Genomic DNA, 27,969 nt, shown 5'->3' on the forward strand with positions numbered 1-27,969 from the left:
GAATGTAATACTCTGACCAAAGTTACCCCAAATGTGGGGTAACTTTGGTCAGGCTATTTTTAACCCCTAGGGCACCCTTACAAAATCATTAAAAAATCTTTTTCAACTTCAAAGTGTAGTGGGGAACCCTAATGTCATAAAAAAGAGTTAATTAGAAACATAATTGGTTTTGTTTGAAAGCAGTCCCGGAAAGCAGTGGTTTAAAAACTCTGAAAAGTGCCCAAAGTTACCCTATTTTACGGTAAATCATGAAACTTTTGCCAAAAAAATATTTATTGTATGTTTATTTGTTTTTGTTTATGAAATCATTATTTGTTAGCCTCGAAGTTTAATCATGAAACTTTTGCCAAAAAATATTTAAATTTTATGCCAAAACTTTTTGACAAGATGAGCACTGATTTATTTCCATAAAAGGCAGTGTATTTTCCTAAATGGAAACATTGCGTTGTGATTGGAGAATGTGAGTGGGGGCGTCTCACAACCCCGGATGTGCGCCATCTTGGGAGGTTACCCGTGTGAAAACTTTCGACACCAGCGGTGCGACAATTTTACCCTTTTTCTATCATCTCAGCCCAAGAATTAACAAAATGGTAAGTAGGCACGTTATCATTTCATCTTGGGGATCATTAGGGCTAAACTTTGGGCAATTTTAGTGCCCGTGGACAGCTGCAGTGGAATGCGGAAGTGGTTGCGCTATGCTACACTGTGTTACGTTACGGTCTACGTGAAGGCTGCATAATTCGACGACATTGTTGTTGTCTGAGTTTTGACGTAGATCGTCGTGTATGTTATGTACATGATGTATGTCCCTTGATAATGACTAATAAGCGTGGGCGTGGTCCTTAAAAAAATATGAGATCTTCTTCAAAGATCTGAATACAGGCCTCTATTATTCAGTCTTTCCTTCTTTTCATTTCAAATTCAAAATCAAATTTTGTGATTAATTAAAATTCATGAATCATCGACATCAAATCAATATAATCATGATGAATGATTTTGGGTTCATTCATATATGTTCTTGACTAAACTGTTGTTTATGCCCGAGGGACTGACCCTGTTCATACATTCCAGAACATTTTGTGATTATTATTTCATCGAAATAATAACAAAAAATTACAACTAACATTAATATGATTATCAAATAGCACGATTTTCCCTACCCGGCGATCTCACATCCAGGACACTGGGCATAAATGTTGTTTATGTATGCCCGGCTCTCGACCAATCATGCACGCTTTTACATAGCATGTATGTATGAATTAGGGGTTCATTCATTTCATATATTTTCTTGCTCGAGAAGTCTAGCTAAGAATTTGCTCACCAATAGCTTCACATTCTAGGCGAAAGACTGTGGCGTAGCATTCAAAATGTAGTCTGATTCGCTGAAGCATGACACCGTGTAAAGTAATGAAAATTGAGAAGTAAATACAGCCGATCACGACAGGCGATTGCATCAAAAATGTTGCTAAAATTACACTTCAGCAAAATTTTAGACTGCCCAGAATAGGCAAATCTTGCTCAAAAGATACAATTGACTCATCGAAATGACTTTCATCCAAAGTTCAACATTAACAGAATAAATAACCTCCAGTGCAAAAAATTGCACGCGCTGTCCGACTGAAAAACCATATTTATTGTGTGCAAATTCGAAGCTAGAGTTCTCGAGTAAATGTATAAATTAGGAGTTCATTCATACCAGAACATTTTGTGATTCTTATTTCATCAAAATAATAACAAAAAATAACAAGTAAAAGTAACATCATTGAAAACCATGAATTTCCTTCGTTTTCCCTACCCCGTGATCGCACATCCGGGCCACCGGGCATAAACACTGTTTATGCCCAGCTACGCGCCGTTATATAGTGCGTATGTATGAACAACTGTTTAGTCATGAAAATATATGAATGAACCCCGTTTTATACAAGTGAACATTTTGCGCTTCTTATTTCATCAAAATAATAATAAAAAATAACAAGTAACATTAGGCCAAATAAAAAAATAAACATGTTTCACGTCCCATCCTGCTTCCTTTTTTGAGGTTTCTTCAATTTTATTTTTATATTTTGAAATATGTGACACGATCTGGTCCATGGGGGCCAAAGGCGGCAAATTTGAAACTGAGATTAAGGTAAAAATATGGAGGAATAAACAATAAAATACATAAGAAAATAGACATCGAAAAACATTGTAACTTTAGAACCAAGTATGCTAGACCTTTGGTGATTTCAGTAAATGATAGCCTATTTTAGGTATAATATTTTAATTACAGTATCTCAATTTTCAAACATGCCTCCTTTGGCCCCCATGGACCAGATCATGTCACATATGTCTAGGAACTTGGAAGCAGAGATGCTTTCTATAGCTTTGCTATTATACAAGAAGCACTTAAGGGGGTACTACATGTTGGTGCCAATTTAGGCTTTTAAGCATTTGTGTGTGGTGCGCCTTAAATTCAGTAAGTTTATCTAAATTTAGCTCATCTCTGGACTTATGCAGAAGTCGTGTAAACAATCAGACAGACAAAATGGCGGAAAGTTACCCGTGGTAATTACAATTTGTTCTACCACTGAATACACAAAATCACTAATATCAGACTAAATAGATATCGTACAGTATTGTGAATGATCAACGAGTATTAAAGAGATATTAAAGAATTGGTTTGTAAGTGAAAACTGTGTTTGGTGCGTATGTTCAACGAATCCCAGGTTACATTCTGCAAAGTAGGGACCGATCTGTCTCAAATAGGCCAAGAGTTCGTTCGTCAGGGCGAAGTTTTGGTAAAACACCTACATTAAGTAGAACAAAATAGTAAATGTTCTAAGTTGAACAAAGGTTTATGACATGCTATAAGGTTCATAAGTTGAACCATTGTCATAAAGTGCCGTAGAGTCGCAAATTGGCGTGATTTATGGCAAATAAACAAGGTTCTATTTATAGAGCAGTGCAGTGAAGTGACAACACACAGTGCAGTACGCCTGTGTGTGTATACTGTATTGCAAGCTTTTCTGTGATTTCAATGAGGGCTGTACAGCAATCGGTACATGTACATGTGTATAGCAAATAAGCTTATAAAAATACAGTACGTCTGTAAACAAGCTAAAAGTTAATTCAGGGCTATTCACATGACAGTGCATGTACGTTATGTACATCAGTATAGCATACACGCTAAAATAAATAAATCAGGGCTGAAACAGTCATGTGACCGTGTTTCTTATGTCTGTTCGGCAAGCATATTTAAATGAAAATAGAAGCTCTACAGTGCATCTTGTGTCTGTTCAGCAAGCATATTGAGGCTCTACAGTGTTTTGTGTGCGTAAACTCTGTACAGCAAATAATTATTCGAGCAAGCTTATTCAAGCAAAAATTAAGATTCGATTGTGCATCTTGCATATCGCATCTGTATAGCACGCTGCAAATTTTGCGCGTAACAACGCATATACATACATGCAGACATACTCCTATTGATTGTAGGATTTTAAGGCAAATATACACGCACGACAGACGCTTTCTTGATTTCGAGCATAAATCAAGGCTTTTCGGCTAAAAATATTTGCGTGCTTTGGCGAAAATAGGCCTACATCGGTAGGATTCGGTACAAACTGTGTACAATAAATCGCAATCGCATAAGAATCATGTGTAAACAAACACAGCATTATAAGCCACGCCCATCGCATGTGTGTCAAAGCTACAATCGAGGAGCTTATTTAAGCAAAATTAAGTTTTTGGTGCTTTTCGCATATTATATTGCATCTGCATAGCACGCCGCAAATTTGCGCGTAACAATAAAACGCATCCCTTTCTTGATTTTAGGGCGGTAACGAATCAAGGCATACATACACGCATACAAAATATATACTTGATTTTAGGGTGCATGCAATAGTTTACCCCTTTCTTGATTTAAGGCGATATTGAATCAAGGCATACTTACATGCAATACTTACCCCTTTCTTGATTTAAGGCGAACTCGAATCAAGGCCAATATACATGCATGACATACTCTTTCTTGATTTCAGAATAAATCAAGGCTTTTCGACAAAAATAAAAGCGTGCTTTAGCGAAAAATTTGTGTCAAAATTGTGTGTAAACAAACATTGCAAAATAAGCCACACGTATCGCAAACGTGTCAAAGCTACGATTGAGGGCTCCCTTCATCCAACAAATAGATTGTGAAATAAAATTGGGGCACAAAGGAGAGTAATAAAATGAGTAATAAAAGTACAAGTTCTGCTCAAAGGAGTAGTAAGAGGTCATCCAGTACTGCATTATCCAATGGGGCGGAGTTAGCCCTCCTTGAGGCAGCCACCCGAAAAGCGGAGCTGCAATGCCGCGCCAAAGCACTCAAATTAAAACAATCTCTGGAAAAAGAAGAGTTTGAGTTGCAGGCAACTTGTGAGGCAAAAGCAAAAGATTTGCAACAAAAGAGGGAGCTGCTAGCCATGGAGACAGAAATAAATGTCGAGGAAGCAAAAATAGCTACATTAGAGAAATACGATGACGAATCAAAGAGCAGACGAAGCAGGTCGTTATCAGAAGGGCTTCCACTTATTTTAATTGACGATAAAGTTTCCGTGAGTCGTTGGTTAGAAGATACCAAAGAAATTCAAGGCGCTAAAGGCCCAAATCCATGGGAAAGTCCATGTGACAAAACAACAAAGTTGGAAATTGCAAAAGAGCAAGTCAACATGATCTCTGAGGTGCACTGTGATGTACAGCAACCAAAGAAACAGTTGTCTACCAGTAGTCCAGTGCAAATTGACGCCCGCCACAAAATGACGCCGGTCAATTGCTGTCAACAGAAGCGCCGGTGAATATGGGAAAATTGTCAATTAGTAGTCCATTGCTAATCAGTATACCACCACAATATGACACAGGTCAATTGTCAGCCGTAGCAGCACCGGTGGATACAGACAGAGATCAGTCAAAAGAGATTAAAACTCCAGCCAGACAATTCAGTCCGGACAATGACATGAAACAACAGCCTACTAATCCATCCATATTCATGAATTCTAGCATGGGTCAAGCTCAACCCATAAGTACGATGGTGACACAGAGTGTAAACAAAGAGAGTTTACAACAAAGGGATCCAGCCAATAGTGACCTTGGCAAGTTAACGCAATTGCTCATCACACAACAAGTTCGAGCACAACTACCAGCGCAGAAGATCCAAGTATTTAGCGGAGATCCGTTAAAATTCACCACATTCATGAAAGCCTTTGAATACGGAGTGGAGGACAAAATTTTAGATGGTAGAGACAGAATCAATTACTTATGGCAATACACCGCAGGTGAACCAAAGAGCCTAGTGAACAGCTGCCTGTATTACACAGATGCCAATGAAGGATACAGCAAGGCGAAACAGCTACTTACCAAACGGTTTGGAGACAGCCACAAAATTGCTCAAGCTGTTTTGAAGAAAGCAAAGGAATGGCCAGATGTCAAGGAACAGGCTAGTTGCCTTAATGAATTTTCATTATTCTTGCTAGAATGCCACAATATGATGCAAGCTAACAGTCCCTTGAAAGAACTGGACAACACCAGTAGCCTGCAGCTGTTGGTTGGTAAACTACCGTATAGGCTTAAGAACTTGTGGAGAGCCAAGGTGTATGATATTCAGGAAGAAAAACTGAGAACCGTTGGCTTCAAAGACTTGGTTGACTTTGTGAGTCGCCACGCACAGATCATCGCAAATCCAGCCTTTGGTACAATTAGCAGTGACACCAAGAGTAATACCAGAAGTCAACAATATGACAACAAACCAAAGCCAAGAACTTTTGTCACCAGTACCCAAAGTGAAGAGAAATTGCCTCAAAAACAGTGTCTTCACTGTGATACTTCAACACATACACTGGAAGTATGCAGGGTGGTCCAGAAGAAACCATACGATGAAAGGGTGGCTACTCTGCGGAAACTGGGCGTGTGTTTTGGCTGTGTCAAGAAAGGATCTCACTTCGTCAGAGACTGTACAAAAAGAGTCAAATGCATCACCTGCAAAGGCAGGCATCCAACCGTTTTGCACCGTGAACGAGGCGAAAGAGACCCCCAGAAGTCGGAAGTAGAGGCATCAACCACATGTGGTTTAACTGGGGCAGGATGCATGGCGTCGGTATTATCGGTGGTGCCGGTAACCGTACTATCAAGAGACACAGGCAAAAAAGTCAAGACATATGCTCTGCTGGACAGCAAGAGCACTGCTGTATTCTGCTCCAAGAATCTTAAGAGTAAATTGGCTATGAAAGGAACAAAGACTAAGATCAAGATCCAAACCATCAATGGAGACAAAGATGTTGACACATACAAGTTAGCAGGTTTGGAGGTAACAGATGCTGATGGTAAAGTCAACATTGAGTTACCCAACGTTTATACCCAGGACTCTATACCAGTCAAGGTGGAAGATATGGTCTCCAAAGAAGATCTGACCCCATGGCCATATTTGCAATATATAACAGTACCTGAGTTGCTGAAAGGGCAGAGAGTCGACCTGCTCATTGGGAATAATGTCCCAAGAGCATTGGAACCGCTAGAAGTCATCCAGAGTCGACACAACGGTCCATACGCATGTATTGTAGATCAGCATTAGGCTGGGAGATACATGGGCTTACAAAGTCAAGGTCTACATCAACAACAACAAGTATGGCTTCTGTACATAGAATCTCTGTTGAGGACTTGCATAATGAGTTGGCCGATCCGTACAACCATGATATTAATAAGCGGACGATAGAAGACAGACCGCAAAATTCAATAGGTGACAACATGGTGGTGAAGTCGATTCATTTGAAGGACGGCGACTGTCAGATGAAGCTGCCACTTAGTAACCAGGAAGTTACATTGCCAAGCAACAAGCCAATGGCAGAAAGCAGGATCTCACACCTGAAGAGAAAATCCCAAAGAGAGCCACAGCTCAGGGAAGAGTACAATAGAGTCAAACTAATTAGAGAAGGTTCTTCACCCTCACAATGGCGACATGTTGACAAAGCACAGAACCCGGCTGATGAATGCTCGCGGGCTCAAACAGTAAAAAGTTGTCTCAGCAACAGTAGATGGCCTAGAGATCCAGAATTTCTATGGAAGAAGAAGACTGAACAGCCAAGTCAACCATGTAACAGTGATGAGAACCAACTGGATAATGATCCAAAATATGAGGCATCCGTTAACGCCATTCAAGTAGAAGAACACAAAGATCCTATTGTCAAACTACTGCGACATTATTCCAAGTGGAATTCCTTGAAGAGAGCGGTCGCATACCTACTGAGACTGAGAAGAATGTTGCTGCAAAAGGCTAAAAAGAAAAACAATGCAGCTGCCAAAAACGACACAGAAGAAACCCAATCTAGACAATCCTTAGAACCAACTCGAGAGTCCCACCTGTCAGCGGATGATCTCCAGGAAGCAGAAGAAGCAATTGTTCGCTACATCCAGCAAGGAGCATTTGCTAAGGAGATCAGCGCTCTGAAAGCTACACCAGATCAGAAGATCATGTGTAAGAAGCGACAGAAAGTAGGTTCCTTAGACAACCTGGATCCTACTATACTTAATGGGATACTACGAGTTGCCGGAAGACTCTGCAACGCTCCTATGCCAGATCATGTGAAGCATCCAATGATTCAAACTGGAGCTGTCACACAGAGTCCCCCGGAGTGGATGTGTCCCCAAAGAAATTTACAACCAAGAGATGTGGTGTTAATAGTCGACGACCAGGCACCACACAAATCATGGACTCTAGGCTGCATTCAAGAAACATACCCAGACAAGTATGGACCTGTCCGCAGCGCCAAGATCAAGACACAAACCACAGAACTTGTGAGACCAGTCACAAAACTTTGTGTACTGCTTGAGCAAGATGCAAGGGCCCAAGGACATGAACTAAAAAGACACGGCGAGCCCCCGGCCCCTAATCTGGGACACCAACTGGAAGTTTACTTTTAGTTGATGGGGGTACTGGAAACCCCAAGTCAGATGAAAAACAACACTGACTTTAAGGGCTCTGAGCCCATCCAGCCATCCAGTCATTATTGTGTACCTACCAGTGTGAACCTACCAGTGTGAACCTACCAGTGTGAACCTACCAGTGTGGGGTGAGTGTGTACCTGCCAGTGTGAACTACGAGAACCATGAAGACGTGCAGATGTTGGAGCCGTGGAAGTTTCGACTGCTGATCAACATGGTGCAGGTTTGCAGACAGCAGTCTACCATCTTGACTGTTGTGTTGTGGCAAACAAAATGACGAACTTTTATTTATAACCACTGAGGAAGTTTCCAGCACCTAGGATTTGCACTGAAAATGCTGACAAATGTGGCAAAATGATAATTTGCCAGGTAAAGTGAAATCCTGATATGCAGCCGCCCTTGTTGGGTTTCCTTAGGATGTCAAAAGGGATTGTTTTGTTTTGAGTTAGGCCTTTTTGTCATATTTCATTTGCCCTTGGCATAGCATATCATATTTCATTTTACTTTGCAATAAGTCACTTAAATTTGTGATTGTGGATAATTTCAGCAGCTTGGTGTGAACTACAGGTACATGATAATAACATGTACATAGCCACTGATCAACTTGGACATTTGCTTGAATGGCTGGTTACAGACTTTGGAAATGAGAGACAGTAAATGCATCATTTTAGATCCAGCATAATTCATGTGAAATTTGGTTTTATAGCTCATTGGATTGAGCCTGCTACTTTCAAAAATTGCCACACATCACATGTCAGCACGCGTAGTAAAATTCACACAGTGCTCCAGTCACCAGATTGAACTGTTTGCATGTATTGAACATTTGGATGGACATTAGAAATCCACAAACAAGTTGTATAAAGACGGCTTTAAATTTCAGCCTACTGACATTTATGATTGAGAAGTTGTTGAGTTTAAATTAGTCCATATTTGGACAATTCTATCAGAGTTCAACTAAACTAATCTTTTTTGGTTTAAATTGAGCTTCGCAGTGTGATATGGTAAACATTTGGGTTTCATTTCAGGCAAAAATTAATTGTCAAATATTCTGTGCATTTTGCACTGTTTTCGTTTGTGAAATGTTTCATTCATTTTCTGTGGAAAGTTTACTGAATCACACACTGAAGTATCCTTTTTGGAACAATCAGGGTTTTAGAAATCTAGCTTCATATTCTGGTTTACTCCGGTCTTTGAAGTGGATCATTTGATTCATCATTTTTAGGATCATCATGATTATAATCAGATCATGTTCATAATGCTCATTATTGCCTCATCAGATTAGAAGTGCCTCTTTAGGTTTATAACATTTCCCATGTGCACAAATGAGGCTTGAGTAAAGTTTAATTTACATGCATATTTACATGTGGCTTCTCCATGCGACTTGGTATTTTTGCTGGGCTCTTGTTTGCCCTACCAATTGTTTCATTCCAATTGCTCAGTGCATTTGGCACTGTTCTTGTTTTGGTCATTGTTTTTGAGTATTTACCAGATCACATGGTGAAGTGCTTTGTTTACAAATAAGTAAAGTCAATAATTTGCACAAAATATTGTGCTTTTGTGGTTTGGCTATAATTAGCCTAAGGTATTTTTCAATTGTTCAGTTTTAAATTTAAACCTGCTCAAAGGACCAAGTTATTGAGTTAGATGATTTTGACATCATCATATGAACTGTGAAAGGACACTATATAGTATAACTGCTTACAATGCAGCTTTCAAAGTAGCAATGCTACTCACTGGTGTTTAAAGAACCAGAACAGTCTATGAAAGAAGGACAACTTGACACATAGCAGAGTTAATCTTCATGATAAGTTTCTTTATTGTGCATTCACCTGCATACAGATGTTTGCTATTTACATGAAGTGTTGTCAAAATATGTTTGAGTTATATTTTGCGATCCGCCAGATCACATATTAGTTTTGGTCACTTCGTTTCACATTGTTTGATATTTTGGAGTGAATTTACAAGGTGTCCGTTTCTAAATTGGGCACTCAATTGTTGTCAGTCAATTGTTGTCATGTTGGTGCCAATTTAGGCTTTTAAGCATTTGTGTGTGGTGCGCCCTTAAATTCAGTAAGCGATCTAAATTTAGCTCATCTCTGGACTTGCGCAGAAGTCGTGTAAACAATCAGACAGACAAAATGGCGGAAAGTTACCCGTGGTAATTACAATTTGTTCTACCACTGAATACACAAAATCACTAATATCAGACTAAATAGATATCGTACAGTATTGTGAATGATCAACGAGTATTAAAGAGATATTAAAGAATTGGTTTGTAAGTGAAAACTGTGTTTGGTGCGTATGTTCAATCGAATCCCAGGTTACATTCTGCAAAGTAGGGACCGATCTGTCTCAAATAGGCCAAGAGTTCGTTCGTCAGGGCGAAGTTTTGGTAAAACCCCTACACTACACCCCTGGCCAATATTGTGCCTATTTTTGCATTTTTCTCAAAAATTATAGCGCATTAGTGACAAGTAAGATATGTATATTATAGGGGCAAGGGCTACAACTACTGCACTGAAAATTCAGCAACTCAAGGCAAGTACATGTAGTTATTGATTTATTGATCAAATATTGGTTTTCCCTAATTTTTTTACTTTAACTCCATTACTGTTGTCTGTGCTGAAATAAAATTTCCAGTGCAGCAGTTGTAGTCCTTGTCCCTAGTATAATCTTACTTGTCACCACTGCGCTATGATTTTTGAGAAAAATGCAAAAATAGGCACACAATTGGGCAGGTGTAGTACCCCCTTAAAAGGTTTTGTGATAGTTAGTGGGCCTATCTCTCAGGACAACAAATAAAAAAGAGGCCTCCTCCTTTTTCCAGGCATTAGGCTAATGAAAGTTAATTCTTAGTTTCCCTTCACCCGCCCGCATTACCTTTTCAATTTGACCAAAACTTTCATTATTTTCAAAAAAGTCAATTATCTGAAAATTGAGATGGAAATAATTAAAATTGAAACTCTCAAAATGTCTGACATCCCCTGCTGATCATAATCGGCAGTTTATCTTTGTTGTAGGGGTAGAGGATGTAGTAAATAAATGAAAATTTAAGGATTACCTCATTATGTTTCTAATGATTACAAAACTTTTTTTTCATTTTAATAAAAACAAATTCAAATCTTTTCTCAATCGGTTGCAAAATATTTGTAATGATGATCTAAGCATTAATACCTGTTTTGAGATGGTCTTTCATCAACAATATAAGTAATAGCCATATAAATGAAAGTTTTGACAATAATGAAATTTTCCAAAATAATGAATAATGATATCATGACCTCATATTTCATTGAAATATCATGCGAACAGTCATATGGCACCTCCGTGGCAAGGTAGGCCCTTGCACGTCTCCATCACCCGAGGGGTCAGTGGTTCAAAACCTTCCTTCCCCCTCGCCAAAAGGCAGCTGGGGTGTTAATAGAGATAACACCTTAACATTTTCTTCCTATACGGTAATGAAAGACAAAGATAAAAAAAACCTAGTTTGCGTCTGACATCATCTGTCAATCAAACTCCGAGCACGGTTTGTTTTCAAGTGTCGTGATGATATGAGTTGCTGAACACGGTGGTAAAACCGGGCGCCTTATTGTTAATTTTGCACCATCAAACATACAAACCATCTCAAAAGTTAGGTCTTAATAGTAGGAAACTTTCTTTGGTGAAGGCACCATGTCCACAATGCCTAGAAAAGTTGCTTTTTGCCTTGTAAGAGTACGTATTTTTCGCCATTCACTGCTATTCCTTTTCTCTGATCGGCACCAGCCAGATGAATCGACCTTCCTTATACGCGCTATTAGCCAATCAAGGATCGTAGAGAATTTGATTGACAGTGACGTCAGACGCAAACTAGTCTTTTTTATCTTTGTCTTTCATTATACATGTATGTGTTTATTAAAGCAACAAATATAGTCAGTTTTATATCCATTTTGTACTTTTCTTCTCTTTTTATTGCAGAGTTTAGATCAACAGTTGGACTGTGCGCTGGATTTAATGAGGAGGTTACCACCTCAACAGATTGAAAAGAACCTTAGTGATCTCATAGACTTGGTAAGGTTTAACAACCACCTTGGTTAGACTGCTGCCCTCAGTCGTCAACCGTCTGGATTGACGACTGAGAAAACTATGTGGAAAAAAAGTGACAGATTTTGCAACAGGATTCCTGTGGCATAGAGCATGCGCAGTTGTGTCCAAATTGACACGGTACACGGGCGCCGCTAGTCAGTCGCGCTACGGCGCACAACCAAAGTCGCATTGAATAGTTTTCAGAAGGCCGTCATGATAATCAGTAGTCACTACGAAGCATACACAGTACATGCGAAGTGTAGACGGCTGATTGGAATTAGTCTACACCTTGGTCTGGGGCGGACATTTTAAAAATGAATTTAGAAGAGCAGCAACGACATCACTTGCATTACATTCCATTACATTGTCTATAACTGGTCTTTACATGTAGCCCTATGGAGAGAGTGCCCGTTGACTCGTGCGAATTTTCTAAAATTTTTAGAGTATGTAGTATGAACATGTAGAAATATAATCAAGTAGTTGCCTTACCTGCTCTTCTCCGAAAAAATAAAAAGTCCTATGCCTCAATGATAATGAAACCTAGGTGCAACCCACAAACTATGCATGTAAGGCAAAAAAAATTGTGTTGCTTGCAGCGACTGGCCCTAAATCCTGAAAAATCAGGGTCGCAATTATGAATTTTGTGTTTTTTTAGTGACGATTTTTACAAGTATGTTAAAAAAATCAATGCTTTTCACTTTAGAAAATTAATATTTTATTGAAAGACTAGTCTTAAATTGATTATTGTAACAAGTATCCACTTAGTCAAAGTTGAGATTATGTCCTGTTATAAGCATTAAGGCTGGCATTTTCGGGCGGGCTCGCGGGTACGCGCCCGAGATTACATTACCCGGGTGCCCGAAATTAAAAAACAAAATTAATTTTTTTTTTGGTTTTGTAGTGTCCCTGGACCTAGACCTAAATGCTAGAATCATTCATGGTTGACCTAAAAAAAATGTGCACAATGTTTTGTGTTTTTAATATGAAAATTGATACTTTGTTTTCATGTCATACTCTATTAATGATATCAAAAATGCATTCATTCATTCAAAAAACAAATTTGATTTTTTTTGGTTGCAATTTTGGGTACCCAGTTACCCACCCGAAAAATGCGCTGGGTACAAAATTACCCGAAAATGCCAGGCCTAATAAGCATTATTTAATATTTGTGGGGATTTTTAAAAACAACCTACCCAACCTTCCCATTTTTCCACTTGAGGGCAACACAACTATTTTTTAAAGCCTGATTACCATATTTCATCCACTCACCACAAAATGTGTGACTTAAGCAGTATCATGAAGTGAACACTGAACAACCATGCTGAAGACATGACCTAGGCCTACTATCTGTTTGATTGGATCATGAAAAACATTGTTGTTGCCAGGAAAAGTTGACTTATCGCATGGTATAACCAAGCCTTAAACCCAATTTCCTTTTTCTGAACTGAACTTGCATCATAATGATAAAGGGTGTGAATTGCAACTGTGCCTTGTTCATCAGGCCAGGTACCGTACTGTACATGTACAATGGGTTATTTTGACTGGGTTCATATTTTTAGTGATTTTAACTGAAAATTCTGAACAGTTTTGCAGTTGAAAATTTCTCTACATGTATTAGAAGTCGGTGGGTAATGTTTACAATAATTATATTTGGGGCCCAAGAATTTGCAATTCTGTATTACAGTAAGTGAATTTGAGGAATTTTGAGCCAAAATTGGGACCAATTTGGAAAAAATACTTCATTTGGCTCACCCAAATTCTAGCGAGAGTAAACACTGGTTAAAAATATGTTAAATTTGCGGTTGCCTGTGTTACTGCAAAATCTATTGGATTGTGGCAGAGGAAATTTACGAGAATCTTTCAGATTAGGACCGACAAATTGTATGAGAATCTTTTTGCAAGAATCTGTAGTGTTTAGATTCTTGCAAATTTAGTCAGGAGAACTTTGGGTGAATGGATTCACCTCACACTGACCTTGTATAGTTTCCAAAAGTAAATTATTGAATCATATCTATGCAATATACAGACACCAATGGGCTGAAACAAGTAAAAATGTGTGTAAAATAAAATGACATAAAGCAGATCATGTATACTCACAATTTTGTAATTTTGTGCGAGGCACTTGCACTTCTCATATAGGCTTAAGGGGGTACTACTAGGGATGACCACTCTCAATACAGTTTCCACTAGAACGATTTTTCATTTACTGTGTGCGTGCACTCACACACGTATTGTCTATGGAGAAACTGATCGATACAAGAAATCCCAGGCCTGTTAAACGGCGTACAAACTTGTTTTGATCCAAATATAGGCCTATATCAGGGCGTTTCAAGAAATTCCTGATTCCACCAGAAAACATTAACCAAACTTTTTCCTGTTTGGTCAGTAAATAGGAGGACCTTCCTTCATGAAGAGATCAACTTTTTTTAATGAAAAATTTAATGAGATGAGAACTACAACAGGTTGAAGTGACACCATTCCGTGCATCATGTGTTCAAACGCAATTATCTCCGAATTTGGAGTGAATCAGACAAGCAAACTTACATACTCATAAAATTTAACTATTTTTGAAGACAAAATGTACAGGATGTTAAGAAATGTAAGAATGTTTAAGCCTACCGCGGCCCATCTCAAATCATGCACTTCTCAAATCATGCACTTCCCCGTGCACTTCTCACTACCATGTCCATTTCACATGCTAGCCGCATCCATCATGGCTTCCATGCACACACAGTGTATTGCTCAATGTAGTAAAGATAACCTTTGAGTTGGAGCAAATTTCTCAAAATTGGTAGTGATTAATGTTACCAAACTTATGCCATGATGAAATATAATAATTTTTGAAGATAAAATGTGCTGACCTTAAAAGATTGAACAATGTTTAAGACTACCGCTATTCATTTGAAATAATGCACATATTGTTCATCTCCTCTATGGAGATATTTTCCATGGCGGCCATCTATGATCATGCTTGAGGTTTCTCCAAACAAACCATGGGTTTTGAGGTCTTATATTTTTGTTGTATGTCAACAAAATCGATTAAATTTTCAGGATGATCTTATTTTCATGTTGTTATAAGCAAATATAATGTTCCAGATAACGCTAGTTAATAAATACATTAAGAAAAAGTACCTTAAAGTTGCACTTTCTGTTAGTATTCCTTTTTGGACTTTAACTTTTTAACATGTTCTAGCAGCCCTATATAAAACCGTGACACTCCAAAGGCCATATCTCTGGAATGAAACGTCCGATTAAGATTATTTAAACGCCAAAATGTTTCTTTCATCAATTCCCAGCCAATAAGTTAGGTCTGAATCAATTTAAAAGTACTTCAATTTTTAGTGGACATGCCTAGTACTACACCCCTGCTCAATTTTGTGCCTATTTTTGCACTTTTCTCAAAAATTATAGAGCATTGGTGACAAGTAAGATATGTATATTATAGGGGCAATGACTACAACTGCTACACTGGAAATTTTATTTCAGCACAGACAACAGTTGTGGAGTTACAGTCAAAAATGAGGGAAAACCAATATTTGATCAATAAATCAATAACTACTTGCCTTGAATTGCTGAATTTTCAGTGCAGTAGTTGTAGTTCTTGCCCCTTTAATATACATATCTTAATCGTCACCAATGCGCTATAATTTTTGAGAAAAACACAAAAATAAGCAAAAAATTTGCTAGGGGTGTAGTACCCACTTAATGAAACTGCTTTTTTTAAACTCCACTGGTAATAATGCAAAGCAAATTTGTACTTCTATCTTTCTCTGTTGCCTTTTCTTTTCCAGGTACCAAATTTATGTGAAGATTTATTGTCGTCAGTAGATCAGCCTCTGAAAATAGCCAGAGATAAACAAGTAGGGAAAGACTACCTGCTTTGTGATTATAACAGAGATGGCGATTCCTACAGGTATGTTAACCCCCTGAGCACTACCTGCTGATCTAACATTGCCTCTGATTGGTCAGTTACATGATATCTTCACATAAGTCACCAATCAGAATGGAGCTTTGCAAATAATTCACCCCATTTTTTTGCGTGGTGAAATTATTCTAACAATGTTGCTGATTGGGTCAATTGATAATAAAAACTTCTTTTTGGCCAATCGACAGGTAGTTCTCATGGGGTTAAAGAGGTGACAGGTGTCGTATGAGACCTGCTCCCATGACCCACGCGGGGGAGCATGACCTAATGGTTAGGGTACTTGCCTTTAGTGCTTGAGGTCCCAGGTTCAATCCCCGGCAGTGGAGATTTGCTGGGATATTGACTTGGGAAAGAAATGTTTGAAATTAATTGGCAACCTCTGAATATTAAATTCAGACTTTCACTCTCCCCATGGTTGATTTAGAATTGGGTTAATGGATCATGAAAGTACTCTGTCCTACGGAAGGGATGTTAGGCAGTCGGTGCTGTGTACAGAGAGCCATACCTGTACATGTATCTCACAGCCAGTTTTGAAGAGAGCAGGGTGTTAACCCCTGACTGTTCCCAACCCATCCCGGTGTTCAAATGGACTGCAATGGAAATAAGCTTCAATAGAGGCTTTCTTGGGTTATCCAGGGTTGTCAAAAACCAGAACAAATCAAATCAAAAACCCAGATAAAGTCAGGAACTTATGATTTGGGAATAAGTCAAAATTTAAAATACTCAGATTGTCAGCTTTAAAATGATATATCATATTACATAAATACATTAACTATTTTTATAGTGCTGCTACATTTAGAACAAAGTACTCAAAGACAAAAAACAAAGCAAAAGAACAACACGAGGAAGTAAATCAGCAAGAACTGCCTGTGAAAGAAAGGCTACATAATTTGAGGAAATAAATTATGATCACTTTAGCCTCAAAATTCTTTTGTTTTCCATTGATTTTTGGCATGTTTATTGGACTGTATCTTAAATAAAGCCTTGATGACTTTGTCTGGCTTTTGTGAGAGCATAATTATTGTATTGTGTATCATAGAATGCAGAATTTGTCAAATGTCTATAGGGCAGCTATTGAAGATTGCGCCTACGCCGCCTACTTGCACTGGCCATGCGATTGGAGTGATGGTGAAAAAACACATTTTGTTTGGTGTTGATTGGCACTCTGGGTTCCTTTGCTTGCAGCCTAGCAAACACCAAAAAAAATTTAATATTTATGTTATAAGCATGTTTTTTTGGTTTTTGCATGTTGGGGAAAAATGGAACTCATGATCGAAGCTTGGTTGATGTCAATTGTGGTTTTTCAAACTTTGGTACTGGAATCATATTTATATTATATTTGTTTTCATTTCAGATCACCGTGGAGCAACGAGTATGACCCACCTTTACAAGGGGGCGCCATGCCATCAGGACGACTCCGAAAATTAGAAATAGAAGCAAATGCAGCCTTTGACCAGTACAGAGAAATGTAAGTAAAAAAACTTTTGCATGCTTGAAGCACATTTTGTACTTTGTTCTCAAAATTACAAAAAATGACTTGTTGCATGACTGATGATATGTTGCACATAAAAACACTGTTTTCAACAAAATGCTGTATAAGTTTGAGGTAAGATAACAGGTTTTCCACTATAAAATATATCCTATTTGTTTCTTAAAGTTTTGAACCCTAAAAATGCTATGTGATATTTTCCAAGTGAAATATACTCTGTCAAAATTGAGCATTTTGGACAGATTTTAACATAAAATGCTTTTGTTAAGTGATGTGGTATGAACATTTGGACAGTATTTATTGTGGGACATTAGAGCACATCAGACATATTGAATTGCATTCTGAATATGAAGAATGTTCTTCTGATATCAAATAATTTTAATTTTTTGAAATTTGCAATGTAATATACATTTTATGGCAAATGATTAAAAATTGATACTTTTGATATTTAACAGTACTCAAAGTAAATTTTATAAATCTAATGATATATACTTAAAGTGTATATAGGTGGGATTGACGATCAATTGAAAATTTTGACCTTTCATATTGAAGATATGGATTTTTTCCCAAAACACCAAAAAAAGGTATTTTGGGGAAAAAATCCATATATTCAATATGAAGGGTCAAAATTTCAATTGATCGTCGGCTTTTCCTCCCAGCTACATACACTTTAAGAATATATCATTAGATTTATAAAATTTACTTCGAGGACTGTTATATCAAAAATGTGAAAAATATCCAATTTTAATAATTTGTCATAAAATTTGTATTATATCATGAATTTCAAAAAATGAAAATTATTTGATATCAGAAAGACATTCTTCGTATTCAGAATGCAATTCGATATGTCTGATCTGCTCTCATGTCCCAGAAAAATACTGTTGAAACGCTCAAAACGCTCATTCCAGATCCCTTAATGTAATCTTTTTTATTTTAAGTGACTTGGTATATTTTAATCGAAAGCAAAAGCAATGATTTAAGTTTCAAAATCACCCAGATGGATGAAGGTCTGCACAGTTTCTTTGCTTGTCAGTTGTTTACCGTGGCTTCAGAGCATTGTTACTGTTTGCAATATCGCTAAGTCAGTTGTTTCCTGCTGTTACGTTTCTCTGTTATTTAATTGTGATCCGTAGTGTTTTAGTTTTCATGCAAAATTTTAATATTTTCCAGTATGAATATGTCATTCTTTGTATTTCATTCGACACAATTAACACCCCAAGTGCTTAAGTCGGTTCATGGGGGAATGCTTATTAAAACAATTTTTCTTAATATTTATTATTTTCCTGAAATCATGAAATCAATGTCCTGGTAAGCCCAAATTGAGTCTCAGGTCTACAATTTAAATTTTTTGGGGCACCCATTTTCAAGGCAACTAGGCAATAACAAAGAAGGCCACCAAAGCCAACAAGTGATGAAGAATGTCTTGAACTTTGACAAAGATTTGGGGCACCAAGGCCAAAACTGAAAAAGGGCAGTGGCCTCCCTGAAATTCGAGCCTTGTTGAGTCCTGGTTTTGGCTAAATTTTGGTTGAACCAGGACACACATTTTTTCCAAAACTGAGTTCTAATTTCACTATTGTTTGTAATATGTGTAATCATTGGGACAATCAACCGCTGATCTCTAACTCCCATGTTGTCATTGCTGCTCTTACTTTTCAGGTATTTTGAAGGCGGTGTATCGTCAGTTTACCTTTGGGATTTGGACCATGGCTTTGCCGGTGTTATCCTGATCAAGAAGGCCGGCGACGGCTCCAAGAAAATCCAGGGCTGCTGGGACTCAATTCATGTTGTAGAAGTACAGGTAAGTTAGCTCAAGGACAGGTATTATATATACAAGTGGATATTTATACCTAGTGGTAAATGCTCTGTGGGTTTCAGACTTGGAACAAGACTTTCATTGGTTAATCTTCATTTCATTTTCAAGGTGATCCTTCCACTGTACTTCATAGGCTTTACACAATGGAAAAACTGAATGCAGACCTGACACTCTTCACTTTCAAAAAATTGAAGCTTATGCATAGTTTATGAATGACGAGGCTTAAGATACACTAGCAAGTGCTACAGTCCTTGCAACATTCAACTATAATCAAATTAAGTAATTCTTGGCCAAACTGGAACACTGTGAATGCTAGTGGCTCCGCGATAAAGACACACGAATATAGCGCGGTACAGAAGAAAGTATACACTCGCCTTACACTGCGTACATGCTTAGTACGCAACGCGCATGTTCCAGTTTGGCCAAGAATTACTTAAATTTGATTATAGTGGTAATGAGGGATGTACTAAGTTCATTGGTAAACTTGAGGATTAACACACTTTGAATTTATTTTTGTTGTCACAGGAGAAATCTAGCGGTCGCAGTGCACATTACAAATTGACTTCCACAGCTATGCTCTGGTTACAGGTGAGTTCTATTCATAGACTTAGGCACAAAAAATTGTTTGCTTGCCCTCCACCGACCGGGTGGCGGGGGGGGGGACTTCTCACAGGCAGTGTTCGAAATTTTGGTTGTCCGTTCGCCCGGGACAACTAAAAAAGTCGCCGGACAACCAAAAATACTGATTCGGTTGTCCGCCGGACAACCATAAATCTGTAGCCAAAACTCACCTTTGTACGAGTATCTTTTAGCCGATGGTAATATTTAAAATGTGAAACTATTTTTGAATAAAATAAACATGAATTTAAGCGTGGTTCCATTAACCCATGAGCTGCGAAACTCAATCGCAGCCATTATCTGTTTACTTTATCGAGCCCCTCGATACCGGAAAAAAAGTTTATGCATCGGGGGAAGTTAAGTCCTTTGCGTTCGATTACAACTATGGATTAAAAGTTATAACCATAAAAAATGTGCACCACTGTTACTGAATAAGCTTAATATAAAATGCATTGTATTATCATCTTGAAATTTTCAGAAGAAATCATGACCAATGTAGTAAAAAACACCCATAATTTGTAGCCAGTATTTTATAAATAGCGTCCTTGGACATGTGCATCGGTAAATGTAAACAGCTGGTTTGGGCATTTTGACACACGGTCGGTCGAGGGCTAGTCATGGTTCCCGAATCTGTCAAGCTCTTGCAATAATAAAATCATGTCTTTAAGGGATCTAAAATGAGCGTTTATTGTGTTTCGACAGTATTTTTTGTGGGACATGAGAGCACCTCAGAATCTATCGAATTGCATTCTGAATCTGAAGCATGTCTTTCTGATATCAAATAATTTTCATTTTTGAAAATTACAATATATCTAAATTTTATGACAAATTATAAAAATTGATATTTTTCAAATTTTTGATATATAACAGTCCTCGAAGTAAATTATATAAATCTAATGATATATTCTTAAAGTGTATGTAGCAGGAAGGAAAAGCCGACGGTCAATTGAACATTTTGACCTTTCATATTGAAGATATGGATTTTTTCCCAAAAAGACCTAATTTTTTTGTGTGTTTTGGGAAAAAAATCCATATCTTCAATACTGAAAGGTCAAAATTTTCAATTGATCGTCGGATTTTCATCCCACCTACATACACTTTAAGTATAAATCATCAGATTTATAAAGTTTACTTCAAGTACTGTTAAATATCAAAATATCAATTTTAATAATTTGCCATAAAATGTATTAAATTGCTAATTTCAAAAATCAAAATTATTTGATATCAGAATGACATTCTTCGTATTCAGAATGCAATCGATATGTCTGATGTGCTCTAATGTCCCAAAATAAATACTGTCCAAACGCTCATACCCCAGCCCTTAAGAAAAACTGGCTGTCAGCAAAAACCCAGGCAAAAAATCTGACCTCTGACCGTTGCTAAGTGATTGATGATATTATTATAAGTTTCAAGACACGAGGCAATTATAATGTGCATAAAAATATTCAGATCAGATCAGTTTCAAAACACCCATTGTCTCTTTGGGGGATATCCCTATGAGCTCATGAATAATTAATGAGGCATATTTCAATGGAGAATTTGCGTACATATTAAAATCTTGACTTCTTGAAAACAATCATGAATTCTGACGGCCTTTTAAGCATAAAATACGGCACAAACATGGATTTATTGATGATAAATAATTGATTAACATACAACTTGTATTTTCTTGGATATATTTGATATTTTATTAGCAACAAGGTGAGTTTGGGGAAAGTGTGTGATGTGTGAATTTGGCAGCAGTGTATGTTTTTAAACTTGCAACTTTAAGCTTAAAAAGTTCATTAAAATTTCGGACAACCAAAAATATTTTCGGACAACCAAAAAGTTTTTTGAGGTTGTCCGGCGGACAACCTCAAAAAATTGTGCAAGCTGAAAACCATTTGCATGGTCATTTTATGTTCTTCCATGGAGTACCTGGTAATTTAAATTCTATATTGACAGTATCTTCCTCATAAACCTATCACTCTCTTTACATTACCTTACAGACAACCAAGAGTGGTTCAGGGACCATGAACCTAGGGGGTAGCTTGACCAGACAGGTAGAAGGCGACTCGCAGGTCTCCGAAGCAAGCCCTCATATTGCCAACATTGGAAAGATGGTGGAGGTAAGTAAGCTTAGACCACAAAAAATCATTGTTTGCTAGTCCTGCCGATCGACCCTTATTTTGAAAATGGGGCCTTTATCTTACAAAAGAATATGGACCTAATTTTGGCAATTCCAGAAATAGTTGAGTTTTTTTTACAGTATTTGTACATCCTGAATTATAATTTTAAAAAACCAAACAGTTTCTTCACATTTCTTAACTGCTTTAATAAATTTTCATGTATTAGGTAATTCAGTCGTGAAATATATCAATTCGCACCTATTTAGGAATTTTTTGGAATGATTTTGGCTGTAATTTGAAAAATGTTAAAAAGCCCCAAGGGATTTTGTGGACATGCAAAAAAAATTTCCACAGGAGTTATTAGCATGAATGCTGAATGTTGGTAGTTTTATAGTGTCAGTCAATATAGTATAATGACTGCACCTGTTCCACATGGACAAATTGTATACCAATCATACTTGTTTATGAGCAGGTGAATATAATTATTTGGAAGGTACATGATATGTCAATTTTATACTGAAAAGCGTACAACCTGTATTAAACACTCAGGTATTTAATTTTGTTGAACTCTGTGTGAATCAAAATTGACAAACTCATCTTGCAAGAATGAAGAGAATCAAGTTAAATTACTGCCTGTGGAATAGATTCTCGCAAATTAAGTTTAGGAGAATCGTTATGACCATCATTTCATTGGTTCTCTCCGAATTTGCTAACCCTGCTACTAAAGTGTCTTCTTATGCAAATGGCGAGTGCTGTATATAATAGAGAAAGTTTACAACTTCATCCAGGACTGGTCCCCATGTGCACGGCCTAGATCCCGAGTTGCTTCACTTACTGCATGATTCAATGAAAGAAATTGATTCTTGCAACAAAATGTTACGAGAATCATTACGAGAATCTGAGGCCCTGCATGTGGAAGTTCTGTCTGTACTTGATTGCATTTACAAAGTTTTCACGCACAATGAAGGAATAACCTCTATGAGTGACCTGATCAAGAAATGCGAGAACAAAATCAAGATATTTAAATTTGAACACTTAGGTCTGATAACTTAGGCCTTACTAATGGAGAGTGCTGTGTATCTAGTAAAGTTTATATTAGAGAAAGTTCACAACTTCATCCAAGTCTGGTCCCCAGGTGGAAGTCATGTCTGTACTTTGATTGCATTTATGAAGTTTGAACAAGAAATCATTTTGTTGTTGTCTGTGTTTCTCTTTCAGGATATGGAAAATAAGATCAGAAACACATTGAATGAAATCTATTTTGGAAAAACAAGAGACATTGTAAATGGCCTTAGGTAAGTTGTCTGTTTGTACATTTATATGTTTGTCTGTGTGTAAGATGGGATTGTTATTTTGTGTACTGTATATAAGTGGTAATTTTTGCGTAGTTATTTTCACGATTTGGAGTGAGAGAGACATTTTTGCAATTGTTATATTTGTGATTGCCTAGTCTTGCCCTATACTTGCAATACATTATTACATATAATCGTATTAATCATGAGGTGTTAATTTTATGGACGGAACTCCATTGAAATCCATAAAAATAAAACCTTCATAAAAATTACCACTTATAAAGTATATCATTATAGTTTCCTTCCTTTGTAAAAGTTGCAAATTCAAAAAGGAGCACGCGAAGCTGTAGAGGTGAATGCAGAGTGCAATAATTATGTCAACCACTACGTTATATTTATCGCATCATGCCCTATAGTCAAAATATTAAATTCTCGATCGTGAGAGCCAACTTGGGTCGCATAGTTATTTGCATCGAGCGTACTACGCAAAGACCTGCGCTTACGGCGCAAACACAGCTTTTGAGAATTGACCAATCCCAATGTCGTTGCTAGGCAAGGTCAAGGTTCGGTCATGCAGGTTATGCGATCGTGTTATTCTAGTACGCTGACGCAGAAGGTACATCCTCTCATGATCGAGAATTTGTTATTCTGCCTATAGTATTCTTCAGTAAAGCATTGTAACAATCCATGCGTTTAACAACTGAATATTCCGGGCACTAGGGATAGTCAAAATGGGTTGTTTGTGGGCAAGTGAGCTTGGCCATGCACAGAATTCCAACTGCGTCATCATTTTGATTTGCAACTTTTGAAAATGCACCAAATTTCGTATACTGGTATCAATCTTTGTCAATTTAGAGTTTTTGGTAGCAAATACAGTATCAAATTGGAGCTACCAAAATGCGGCACACGACTGTGTCAATCAAATTGTCATAGCATGATGAGCAGGTGTATATTTATGACAGGTTATGTAAATGGCCAAAGAAAATCTCAAATCCAGAACTTTATGAGAAAACCAAAGAAATAAAGTGGAGTAATAAAATCAAGAAGAGGCGGCTCCTTTGGTAAGGACACCTCCTGAGACTACCAGCAAAGCAAGCGCTTCAAGAAACGAATGACACATAAAACGACCAAGAAGGAAACCAAAATCTACGTGGATATCAGCAATTCAAAAAGAGCTGAAAGAAATCAAAGAAGACTTAACCATTTTCGAGAGAGAGACCTACTTGGAGAAACTTTATTGATGGCGCTATGTCAAACTGTTAACGAGAAGTGTTTATGATGATGATGTAAATGCTGAGTTTCTTTTTCTGTTGTGTTTATTACACTGCAACTTCACCATCCCACAAGACATAAAAACATGCTTGTCTACATGGAATATATATTTATAATATGGTACATAATAAATTTATTTATACAGTATCACTCTTTCAATTCTTTTTCTCCCTTTACCAATAGGTCCTTCGAATCACTAGCAAGAGAAAAAGACAAACGTATGCTTCAACAGGACTTAATGAAAGCACTGGGAAAACGCAATCAACAGGGAAACGACTAACTTAGCAAAGACCAACCAACTTCATATAATTATATTTACACAATGTACATACCAATGGAATGGACTAAGTACCGTAATCTCCCGATTATAAGCTGCAGTACGTACGAGGCATGGCATATGATAATCGCTCCAATAATACACTGATGTTTGCATAATAAAAGGCCTTATTGGGTCTTGTTATCTCTGCCTTGTAATGAAAACAGCTGTATCTACAAGTGAATAACAAAGTATGTGCAGCGTTTTTCAGGGACTGCCTTTTGAGGAGAGTGAGAGCAATCACTCTCCACTGCTCTCCTTAAATCTGATATAAGAGCGTGATTTTTAGCTCTCCTTAGTTGACCATGCTCTCCTTACACTCTGTTGTAAATGCTCTAAATAGCTCTCCTTGAAGGCTCCAGAAGAGCTTTTTAATGCTCTCCTGCAAATTCCAAAAGGCAGTTCCTTGTTATTTACATGGGAGGGCAGAGCTCATAACAATTTATGTATGATCTGCTGGCCATATTCTAGCATTTACTTAATACAGTTCAGATGTGCTACTCTAATAGTTCAGGATAAGTCCATGCATTCAGCCAAAAAATGATCTATTATATTACCAGCATTTACTGTGGAAGTGGTTCATTTTGTAAGATCTTGAGATTTTTTTGTAACCAGTAGGCATGCAAGTGATTAAAATATTATACTTTCACATTGTAATACATTATACGTAAAATGTAGCATTAGTGGCACACTCCAAAGTTACAAATTTGAATATGACTAAATTATTTATGCAAATGAGCCACTGACACAGTTAAATGTGATTGGTTCTAATTGAACTTGGACCATTCCATTGGTCGTAAGAGGGAGGTTGGAAAGAATTCCATACCATTATCATACAGACACTGACTTTTGAAAAGTAACTGTAAAAGGCTCTCCTGAAATTCACAAGGGGAGCTGTTGAGCAAGGAGAGTCATTAATTTGTTCTCAAAGGTAGGGGATAATCATGAAGGTGGGTATTAGAAAGTAAATTAAGGAGAGTGATAAATTGCTCTCCCCAATAATATATAAGCAGAGCTAACTGCAGTCTCCTTTACTTTTCAAAGGGCGGCATCTGTATTATTAACCCACTGAGCACTACCTGCCAATCTAACATTCTCTCTGATTGGTCAATTACACGATATCTTCATTTAAATCACCAATCAGAATGGAGCTTTGCAAATAATTCACCCCAATTTTTTTGTGCGGTGAAATTATTCTAACAATGTTGCTGATTGGTCCAATTGATAATGAAAACTTCTTTTTGACCAATAGGCAGGTAGTTCTCATGGGGTTAAAGTTTATAAATAGTTGATATTATTATAAGAAAATACACAGGTTATATACCATGCATTATACTGAGCTATTATTTTTTCGTTTACTAACTGTTACTTGGTTCAGTTTATTTTTTTGTTTATATAATGTCCTAAATGGGAAATCGCAGTGGGGTCTAAATAGCACCAAGCTAGCGTGCATGCATACAGACTGTTAATTAAAAGCAGTATAATGATTTTTTATTTAAAGCATTGCCAAATTGGTTGATTTTAACTTCAGTAGTGGTTCTGACTTAAATGGTATATTTATTTATTTTCAAAAATACAAAATTGTTAAGCAGTGATTCAACAAGATCAATAATTCAAAGATTGTGGTTTCAACAAATCTTCGTATTCCTTTGTAGAGGAGCCAAACATTGTTAATATGTGATGAATCCACACCTTTCCAGTAGTGTATAGGCGAACGCAAGGTAACGAAAGCGTAAAATGTGACGTGCCTGGAACTTGTGTGTTTACATGTTGAATTCAGTTAGAGGTAGCGGCTAAACATTGCCGTTTTTATGCTGTAGTTTTATTGCTGATATCAACAGAGAAATCACAGATCTTGTAAGGTTGAGTGGCAATGACTAATTGACATTCTTCATGAAATAATCATGTGAACTAGACGATCTTTAGCTTGTTTTCGTGCTTGAAAGGAATTAAGTCATGTTTCACCGTTCATCATTGTTTAACAACGAAGCATCCGCAGTGGCTGCGTGGTTTACTTCACGAGGGCAGCTTAACCCTGGGCACACTGTCGTTTGAGTTAGTAAATTTTGATGCACTCAATGTTGGAACTCAAAATTTGGATACCGATCTAATTAATGGTAGGCCTCAATGTAAGATGAAAAAAAAAAGCCAAAATGAATCATATTAACACTGATAGCAAGGAAGCCATTATCTTGTGTATTTCTTTAGTTGGTAAAGAATTAAAGTCAGCGCGTAGCTAGGTGACAAAAAAGGGGCGCCCAAAGTAACGATCCCGGAAAGCGGAGTGAGCTAAGCTGCAAAATTGTGGGGCACCCATGGTCGCCCCGGGTGCCCCATTTATGAAGCGCCTGATTAAAATTGCAGCTTTGTAAAGTAGACCTCTTTCACTATAATTTTGTAGTTAACTTATATTTTGTTTATGTAAAGGAAAATTTGGGGCCAAAATAGGAATTGAAAATCTTGTTTCCAATTTTGTATTTATTTGATAATTACCATGATTCTAGTTAAGGTATTTTAAGCCCTTGAGTAAAATAATGTATCAGTTTCAAAAACAATAAGTGATTGTTTAGATGATATAAACATGACCATGTGCACAATTTGGAAGAAAAAATCTCAAGTAGCATCTATTTTGCTAGAAAAGGGGGCGAACCAGCCACTACAAAGTAATTTTATGCCATGTAATGACAAGCTGTATGCAGCAGCAGTAATATTCTATTATCAATAAAATCAATTTTGATATATTGAAAACAATATAATAAAACATTGTGTTGTACGATAGTTCTGATTTTAGTGTACAGTGTGGTCCAAAAAGTATCTTTTTATAGTATGTCCATGAAAAAAAATCTGAAATTTTTAATTGATTGTGGTTTTGCATTTGAGAGTTATGCATGATTATGTATATTATTTACTTTGCTCCATAGGCTTCTGTGCTGCAAAGTCGTTCTGTTAACAGAATATAAATAGAATTTTGATGATAATTTTGCTGAAGGAATGAATCTGCTAGAACGTTTTTGTACACTGGTGATATAAAAATTTTAGGGGGAAGGATTGAGGCTATGAATCATAAAATGTCTCTTTGAAGAACATTTTTCTTTCACCCTTTCAGGACCAAGTACTACAAAATACT

At 37.2% G+C, this 27,969-nt stretch overlaps 1 protein-coding gene across 1 annotated transcript; it reads left to right on the plus strand.

Moving 5' to 3' along the window:
- The first annotated feature begins 456 nt into the window (after nt 1-456).
- Nucleotides 457-27,603, plus strand: LOC140157035 (F-actin-capping protein subunit beta-like). Its single transcript, XM_072180098.1, has 9 exons — nt 457-590; nt 11,899-11,991; nt 15,798-15,919; nt 17,286-17,399; nt 19,080-19,221; nt 19,762-19,824; nt 21,843-21,962; nt 23,181-23,257; nt 24,710-27,603. Exons 1-9 carry the CDS (start codon nt 588-590, stop codon nt 24,804-24,806), a joined length of 831 nt encoding a protein of 276 aa, XP_072036199.1. The 5' UTR covers nt 457-587; the 3' UTR covers nt 24,807-27,603.
- Nucleotides 27,604-27,969: the final 366 nt, after the last annotated feature.

This window comes from Amphiura filiformis, chromosome 7, assembly GCF_039555335.1.
Source record: "Amphiura filiformis chromosome 7, Afil_fr2py, whole genome shotgun sequence".
Lineage (NCBI taxonomy): Eukaryota > Metazoa > Echinodermata > Ophiuroidea > Amphilepidida > Amphiuridae > Amphiura > Amphiura filiformis.

What these genes read in the sequence shown, in the direction of transcription:
- LOC140157035 (XM_072180098.1), top strand. An exon ending in TTCATGTTGTAGAAGTACAG is followed by an intron (nt 19,222 to 19,761) that starts GTAAGTTAGCTC and finishes TTGTTGTCACAG; the next exon opens with GAGAAATCTAGCGGTCGCAG. An exon ending in GACATTGTAAATGGCCTTAG is followed by an intron (nt 23,258 to 24,709) that starts GTAAGTTGTCTG and finishes CTTTACCAATAG; the next exon opens with GTCCTTCGAATCACTAGCAA.